We start from the raw sequence: 8,939 nt of genomic DNA, 5'->3' as shown, positions 1-8,939 counted from the left end.
TACTCTCGAAAAACAAAATAAAGAAGGACCATTTGCGCCGATTGGCCACGAAAGTTTAGACCGGGTAGGTAACTGAAATATCTATTTATGATTGTAAGTTAATGATTGTTCTGAATCTTCTTGTCTTCGTATAGTATTTAAAGTATTTTTTCTCTATTTCAGATTCATTTAGGACGTGGAGTGTGGATCTCCAAGGATGCATATGTACTAGCAGGTTATAATGTGAAGATATCGACGAAGCAAAAATTCGTCCGAAATATTTTGGTTGCAGTCTTCGGTTACGATGTACTAGCTGCAAGTACAATAACAGGACGTGGTAGTAATAGAAATCGGGAGACCAAAAAACCAGAAGGAGCTTTAGATCCTAATAAATTACGTGCAGTTAAAGGTAATGTATTAAACGTGCATGTTAATGTATTGCATGTGTTGTGACATTTTTTCACTTTTCATTACAGAAATGTACCGTTACTTTTTGATTAGAGAATTGAAAATGACTCCACTTCAAGCTGAAGACGAAGCTGACAAAACAAACAGATACGTAACTAAGAAAATCGCTCAACTGAAAGAAATATATGACAGTAAGTACATTTATTTGTACTATTCAGAGAAGTAACTGAACGATCAAGCGCTTGTTATGCTATTTAAACTTCACAAAAAATCAGTAGGAATTAATGCCACTTTTTGAGCCTACCTAAACATTGGAGTATTTGATAATTTGTTATTGAACTAAGATTGTAAAACAATGTCTTAATTTCTCCTCTTGTCGCATCTACACTAGGCCAAAAAACATATCTTTCTAATATACTTTTCCTTATCAATGTATAATATGTTATACGATTAAAAAAAAACTTTCCTAATGATATAAAAATTTTACTTTACAGAACCGCAGAAAAAAATTAGGCACCCTTTAGGCAATGCTGCCGATCGTAATGAAGTTGAGGAAACGGAAACCTTTGGGGAGACGGAAACATTGGAGGAGATGGAGACACTGGAGGAAACGGAAACATTTGAGGAGACGGAGACGCTGGAGGAGACAGAAGCAGTTGAGGAGACCGGGACCGTGGAGGAGACCGAGGCTCTTCAAGAAATATTAATCCTTGAAGAGACGAACACACTAGAGGAGATAAATAATATCAACGAGATGGAAGAAGACATACTTACAGAAATATGTTAGCAATATCAAAAACTGTAAAGGAGAGCGGAGTAAAGGCGAGCCTATATCGTGCCACCGCCTAAATCGTAACCTTATTAGTTTTTTCGCCATTTTCTGAACCAGTGGTTTTTTAATACTGCGGCGAGAAGACCAGTAGTGATACGATTTAAGCGGTAGTAAGATATAAGCAACTCTCCCCTATAAATTTATATAATTCTCCTTCAGTATTATTCTATCGGGTTCATTTGAATTTAAAGTGAACAAAAAGTAGCATCGAAGAGGTTTCGTTTATGAATTTTTTTTCCAAACTGGGTGTACAGAATCGTTTGAAACTGTACCACGTAAATACGGAGGCCCTAAAGAAAGTTGTGACATACATGAAGTAAAAATTTTCGTTTCATTTGTTCATACACATCTGAACATTTTTTTTTTACACAATATCATAGTGTCAGAAACTTCCTTTAGGGCTTCCACATTTATGTGGTCAAATTTCAAAAGATTCGGTGCATCGAGTTGGCAGAAAAGTTTTATGAATGATTGACTCCCTCACATGACCCTTTTACATTAGCAGGATGTATAAGGTCGAAAGTAGAACTCATACAGTGAAATAGAAATAAAAGAGATCAGATCAGTTATCCCTGTAATTTCAGTAAATAAAAAAGTTGTTTCAATCCCACAAAGAGTATTCAAATTTCTATTAATTTGCTTCTATTCCAATTCTCGGATTAGTTAATTCCTTTGCTTCTATTCCTGTTCTCGTATTTTTCAATTCCTTTGCTTCTATTCTTATTCTCGTAGTTTTGAATTCCTTTCAATTCCGTTCCTTTCAAGTTTTTGGAGTGAATTGATAGGGATAAGATTTCGCTCGTTTTCTTGTATCGTCAGTGGAATAAAAGACAAAGGAAAAATCAGGTATTCAGTGGAATTAAAATTTTCAATTCCAATCAATTCCAGCCTTGTTACCGGGGAGCGCTATCAAAAAATCGATTCCCCGAAACTTGACAATCGCGGACTCAAACAGATGATGACAGATTTACTGAAGAAAGACGTGAAATTTATTTGGGGATCAAAACAGCAAGAGAGTTTTGAAAACTTCAAGCAAAAATTATGCATCGAACCAGTTCTTCAATTTCCAAATTTCAACGAACCATTTGTAGTAACTACTGATGCTTCCGGCTATGCAGTTGGAGCCATATTAAATCAACAAAAAATTGGGCAAGACTTGTCCATTGCTTACGCATCTCGAAAATTGAATCCTGCCGAATGAAATTATTCTACCTCCGAAAAGTAATGCCTAGAAATAATCTACGCAGTGGCACATTTTCGACCTTACCTCTACCGACAAAAATTCGTCTTAGTAGTTACCAGATACCAATGGTCAGTTGACCATTGGCCTCTCGTATGGCTACATTCGGTGAAAGATCCTAGTACACGATTGATGCGTTGGAAATTAAAACTACCGCACTTCAAATACCCCGTCGTATACAAATCCGAAAAAACAAATTTGAACGCAGACGCTCTGTCTAGAAATTCGGCTATCTCTTTCTAGTTAATCCTTTCCATCGAAGTTTTGTCATAATTACAATGACTCTTCATCTGATACTGACACAGACGATATCTAATTTCGACCAAATATTCGTAGAATCAGAAAATATCCCCATAAACGATCAACTGTCAATTCCTTACCGATTTTACCTACCGATAAAGATCCTGAATACAAATTATCTCAGCATATCACACATCAGGCTACCTTATCCCCCACACGACCGCATTGACAATTAGCACCCGTTACCTACAGGGAGCCAAGTTCCAGCGCTATCGAAACAGAAGCCAAGGATAACGATAACGATTCTTGAAATGAAGAAAGCATGTTTCCATCCTTATTCACTGAGAAAACTCTCGAGGATCCTTCTGAACTTAAATAAGATGACTCCTGTCAGACAATTTCACAGACAAATCCTAATATAGATAGCTCCATTGACGAAATAACTGACTTTTCTCGAGAACAACAAGTATTAAGGGCGCTCACCACTCCAGCGATTTTGTAGGGCCTCGCGGGGACAACGATTCCGAACGTATTTCTAAACCGATCGAGCTCATCGAGTGCTCATATTGAAGATGAAATGTTGACCTGTGTTTATATGGGAAGCGATTTTCGATAAGTGGTCATTTTCATATAAAAAAGTGCAACGACATAATTTGAATGCCCTTTTAACTAGGAAGGAGGTGCTTGATCGAAAATCGCTTCCATATAAACACACGTTAACATTTTATCTTTAAAACTAGCACTCGTTGAGCTCAATCGGTTGAGAAATACGCTCAAAATCGTTGTCCCCATGGAGCACATTTTTCAGGATTTTCGAGTTTCTCGCGAGGAATTTGGGCATTTCTTAGTAACCGTTGCCGACTCTAGGCGGCGCGTCCAACTGGCGTGTGCGGGCGGCCGGGGGTCACACACGTTTCGGCGCCTAGTCCAGAGGCGTCTAGCCGTTGCGCGAGTCCTATACGTGCAAAATACGCACACATTTTTCGCCCGTTGCTAAACACTGCCTATTGTGCGTCGCGTCTCCCTCATCCGAGCGAGAAAGTACGTTTTGGTTACCTACCACCGAATTCGATGCTAATGCCATCTAGCGGTGGAAGTCATCGCCTCCACTTTGGTGGTGAACGCCGTTAAAGAAAATCACGAACAATTCTCCCAAATCAGCCAAGATGGTCGAACAATCAAAATTAGTTGGAATAGCGAGACTTCCGACGAAGACGACATTGATATAGATTTCCTTTCAATAAGCCCTACAGATCCAGAATCTCCTATTCCTGAGAATGATAAATCCGGAGTGATCGTTCCATCTGAAGAAAATGAAAGAAAACCCGCTTAGAAACCATACACGATTTAACACGGGAGTAGGCAAAGGAAAGACTAAAACAGATACAGAGATGAGTTGGGAGATTGCTCACGGGCAGGGTCGCGCGATCGCATAGTGTGCAACCCTCTGGTTTTGTACGTGAGCTTTCACCGTTTTTGCGCCCAAGGGCGGCGCAACGAATTTCTAATAGGGGCTCACGCACTCGCGATGGCGGTGCCATCTACCAGTCGCCGCTGGCGGCTCACGTACTCGTGATGGTAATACCATGCGGCAGTTGACGGTGGTGGCTTACCTACGTTTACCGACACTGATCGCTTTTAATGGTAAGGGAAGAACACTCGTGGCGCCCTCTTTGACTGTACCCTTAGCAATTTGAAATTAATTAAAATCGTACCGTAAAATGACAGTATCAATCTTTCTTATCGTTAGTATTATTATTTAGTTATCCATGTTGCTACCGTTATCTCATTCATTGCAAATATTTAAATTACAATAATCATTTTGAGAATGAATTAATGAGCTCGGATGATAAAAACCTTCAATTGAAATATTTGTCCCCTATATTAGTAATTTTATTGCAAAACATTTGTTCTGAAAATATTCCGGCTCACGGTCAAACAATGGTAATTAGCAAAATTTCAATACATCGGTAAACACCGAATACGCGAGTCGTGAACGACGTGGATCGCACGAGTCGGCGAAAGATGAAAACAATGAGATTAAAGTACATTGTTGTTTCGAAGCGACGAGCGCGGAGCATCGGGCACGCGCTAGTGTCACGTACGGAACTCACATGCAGCGAATCTGTGTGAGTGCGATCGCTCCCAAAAATCTTCGCGCGTCCCGACCAGCCAAGCGCCAAGCTACAGGTCGAAGCGTTGAGTATGTGTGCGTCGCCGCCACACTCATAGCGAGTATGCGTGAGAGCCGGTATTCCATTTGGTTTTATTTCTTGACAATGGAACAAATTTATTTTATTGGTAGTTGAACAAATTTTGAACTATCAATAAATAAACATCGTTTATGACGTGAACTTCATGTCAAACATTTTCATATTTCTCACCATTAGGAAGCATTCTTTTCGTAAATTAGTATAAATTGAGACCGTGCACGTCTTTCACAATTTTCTCCAATTACATCTTCAAGTTGTACAGGCACATATCTAAGCTGTAATGGTATTATATACATATATAATTGATTTCATTAGTATACGGAATAATTATAATTTTATTTGTTGTAATCATTACATATGGTAAGATGGCAATTCCAGTTATATTTTTTCGGCGCCCCCCGGTAATCAGCATCGTGGCTCCCGGACCGGAAGTGCGCTAGAATAGGGGAGATCGGGGCAATTTATCCCGCGGGGTAAATTTACCAATGTTTAATAATTTTTCTATTTTTTATTTTATATCATTCTCGATTTTAACATACATTCCTAATCGTATGACACACTTTCGTTGGTACTCGATGTCATTTTCTGCGACGTTGTTTATTTGTTAAAAAATGAAACGAAAACTGCAACGATAGGTAAATTTGTTTAATACCCTTTTTCTTATTTTTTAGTGAACTGTAATACTTTTTGTGATTCTGAAAATATGACATACGGAAATAGCATCCATGAGCTTTGTGTTACCGTGTATATTTTCTTTAAATAAAATAGTTCATCGTTTGAGAATCGATCGATATAGTGACGACCGGAGAGAATTGATATCTCTAGGAAATATATTAAGAGCGATTGTCAATGTAATTGTCCGGCGAAGCCGCTCGACGACGTGCTGTCTGTTGCCATTATCTTATGTTGGAAACGTTATGAAAAAAACATTTTCTATTTAAAAACTTTTATAGCGGTATGCACAGCAATTAAAATAAGGGACATACATATATTACCAGTTGAAATAAGTATCGTGTTCACATTGTTAATATTGTTTTAATATCGTTAAGTTTCACAGCTGATAACATGCATGAACGCTAATAATCTTAACGCAATTACCGCGCTCGCATGCTTTTGTTTTCGAGCCGCGTTCGGTTAACGCGCTCTCGAACGCATCAGTAGTCATTGATCTCTGTTCTGAGGCGGTTGCATTTTTGTATGTGCCTCGGTATACATGCCAACTAACTATAGTTAATTTACGTACAATAATTGTATGCATTATCTAATTTGTAAGATTATCATTTATTGCTATCGACGGAGTATTGCGGTTCCGTGAGTGTAAACTGTTGTCCACCAACTACAATGCAAGAAACAACAATTTTTCAGAACGCATTTTTATTTCTTCGTCGCGTCCTCTGTTGGATGCGACGAATTCCATCCCGGGCAGGGCCGACCGACCCCCGTGCCCTCCTCAAATAGCGATAACCGAGCATTGCAGCGCTCGCACTCGAAGTGCGATAAAATACAAAGAAAATAATAGCCTTTTCCCAGGATATCAACCTCTCCTGTGCCCCCCACAAATAACGATAATCGAGCGTTGTGGCTCCTGAACTCGAAACGTGCTATGATGCGTGCAGAGAAAAGAATCGCATGTTCATAAATTTGAAAAACTGGTAATGGCAAAAAATTTAACCTGGTTCAGCTGGGAAAGGTTTTGAGTCGCGAGTGGTGATTCTGGAAAATTCAGAAAATGCTAAAAATGACTAATTTTTAATTCTTCGAACTTGGCATCAAAAATCAGAAAAAAAATTGGAGGATTTTAGGAAACGGATTCTCAACCCTGAGTGAGGTCGGGGTGTCGATATTTCGGAGGTTTCTGAAGGTTGATTCGCGGGACGTCTTTTGTTTGACATGACTGATTCCGTCCCGGGCCGGGCCGACGGACCCTCCGTATCCTCCGCAAATAGCGATAGTCGAGCATTGTGGAGCTCGTGCCCGAAGTGCGCTGGAATACTTGCAGAAAAAAGAATCGCCCTATTAGGAGTTTAAACCGTTTTTTTGTACTTTCTTTTCGCAATTCGGCCTATATCGTTTCAGCTGGGAATAGTCGTGTCACGGGTCGCATCCCTGGCAATTTGGAAAACGCAAAAGAAAAAATGTAACTGCACAAAATAGAAATGTCCCGAGAAAAAATAATTACATATATATTTATATGCAACTAAGTATGATTCGTCAGATATAGTTAGGTTTCGAAAAATAGCGCGATCTAATTATATATGATCATATATGTTCACATATCAAGCCGAATATCATATCGAATTATATACAAAAATGTATTGCTAATTGATTTGCTCGTAGCCAAACCAAACTAAGATTATTTTTATCACTCCTAAGGTGTATACCATACCATACCATAGCATTGCCACGTGAAAACTGCAAGAAAACAAACATTGCATAATAAAATAGCAGTGAATTTGCAATACATTTTGTAATAATTTATGTTGAATAATGCTACAATGGCAGTTTCACCTTAATATACATTTTTTTTACTGCATCCCCGGTAAGAAGGCTGGAATTCATTGGAATTAAAAATTTTAATTCCACTGAATACCTGATTTTTCCATTGTCCTTCATTCCATTGGCGATAAAAGAAAAAAGCAAAATCTAATTCCTATCAATTCACTCTGAAAAATAGAGGGGAATGAGATTCGAAGGAATTCAAAAATACGAGAATTGGAATAGGCAAAGGAATATGAATCTCAATACTCCTTGTGGAATTGAAACAAATTTTTTTATTTCCACGGAAAAAAAGAAAAACACGAAAAAAATTCGATTTTTATGATTACGTACGTTATACTTAAGTTCCTGTCAGTATCCTCATATATTTCTACCTTAAGTAGTAAAATAATATTTTATGCTCAAAAGGATGCTTTCTCGATAACTTCCCTTTTCTCTCTCCTTCGAGAAGGGGTTATAACATAAATGCAAGGAACAATAACAGGTCTTATATGCAAACGAACTGTCTGTATCGCCTGTGAGAAGTTTGGCCATCTGGTGGTTCTGTCGAAACTAATGGTGCCAAACCATTGTTTCCGTAATTACATAAGTAAGTTTAGAGTAACCTTGCAATATGTAAAGTCTTACCATAATTGTGGTTATAGCTACCAGATAAACCTTGTATCTTATTATAGTTATTATAAGCTGTTCATAAAGTTAATATTACCATTTGAAATGTTGATTACTACTGCATCTTTTAAGCCCAGCGCCATGGACACAGTACCTATTGGCAAGGTTACGTTTATCATTCTATGTGGTCAATTTCACTATTTGTGCGGTTTCATTTACCACAGTACTTTGACCATGTCGGTATAGTAATTATAGTAAAATTATTTCTTTCCGTGTATTGACATTAAAGGCGTAACTAATTATTGCGTAAATTACAATGGCAATTTGTTACAATTCTTTCCAATGATACCTTCTCCTCACTTTCGCACATAAAAAATGTGAAATTTCATGTTTATTTAGTAAATACTTTTTAAAATGCATGAGGTTTAATCAAATTTATATTTGGAATTCAGGAGACAACAATACATTTGAAACCAATCTCAAATATTGGAATTCAACTACTTAATCTCTCGGGTATATAAAGTGGAATTGATTTAAATTTGAACTTATAAACTTATATTCCAAAAAAAGAATTCAAGGCAATTGAATATACAAAATTTTTAAAGGAATTGGAAGGAATTAGGCATTCCTATAATGTATTCCTGTGAACGGAATACGAAACAATTTAATATCGACATTTCTTACCGGACTAGAAGGAATTAAACAAAGCAGAAATATATTTCTCTTTTCGGAATTGCACAAAAATCAGAATACAAAAGGAGAATAGATTATAATTGATTCACAGAAAATATATTCCTGTTGTGGGAATTGGACCTGGAGAGAAAAATCAGGTATTAAATAGAATAGAAAAATCATCACTTTTACGTTGAAACTATGAGACATTGAATCCTATTGTATTCAAGCCTTTTTACCGGGATAGACC

General features: G+C 37.7%; 1 protein-coding gene across 1 annotated transcript; it reads left to right on the top strand.

The window, feature by feature from the left end:
• The first annotated feature begins 6 nt into the window (after positions 1-6).
• LOC105698947 lies at positions 7-1,174 on the top strand. The gene is made up of 4 exons (XM_012423601.1): positions 7-64; positions 163-388; positions 456-578; positions 882-1,174. The coding sequence occupies exons 3-4, from the start codon at positions 458-460 to the stop codon at positions 1,172-1,174; spliced, it is 414 nt and encodes a 137-aa protein (XP_012279024.1). The 5' UTR covers positions 7-64; positions 163-388; positions 456-457.
• The last annotated feature ends 7,765 nt before the right edge of the window (positions 1,175-8,939 follow it).

Source organism: Orussus abietinus, unplaced genomic scaffold (genome assembly GCF_000612105.2).
Source record: "Orussus abietinus isolate OABI.00-Male unplaced genomic scaffold, Oabi_2.0 scaffold582, whole genome shotgun sequence".
In the NCBI taxonomy this organism is placed as follows: domain Eukaryota; kingdom Metazoa; phylum Arthropoda; class Insecta; order Hymenoptera; family Orussidae; genus Orussus; species Orussus abietinus.
This window is presented reverse-complemented; position numbering and strand designations above follow the sequence as displayed.

Excerpts from the sequence above, each read along its gene's own strand:
- LOC105698947 (XM_012423601.1), top strand. The coding sequence starts at position 458 with ATGTACCGTTACTTTTTGATTAGAGAATTGAAAATGACTCCACTTCAA. Across the intron at positions 579-881 it reads ACTGAAAGAAATATATGACA|AACCGCAGAAAAAAATTAGG; the intron begins GTAAGTACATTT and ends TTTACTTTACAG.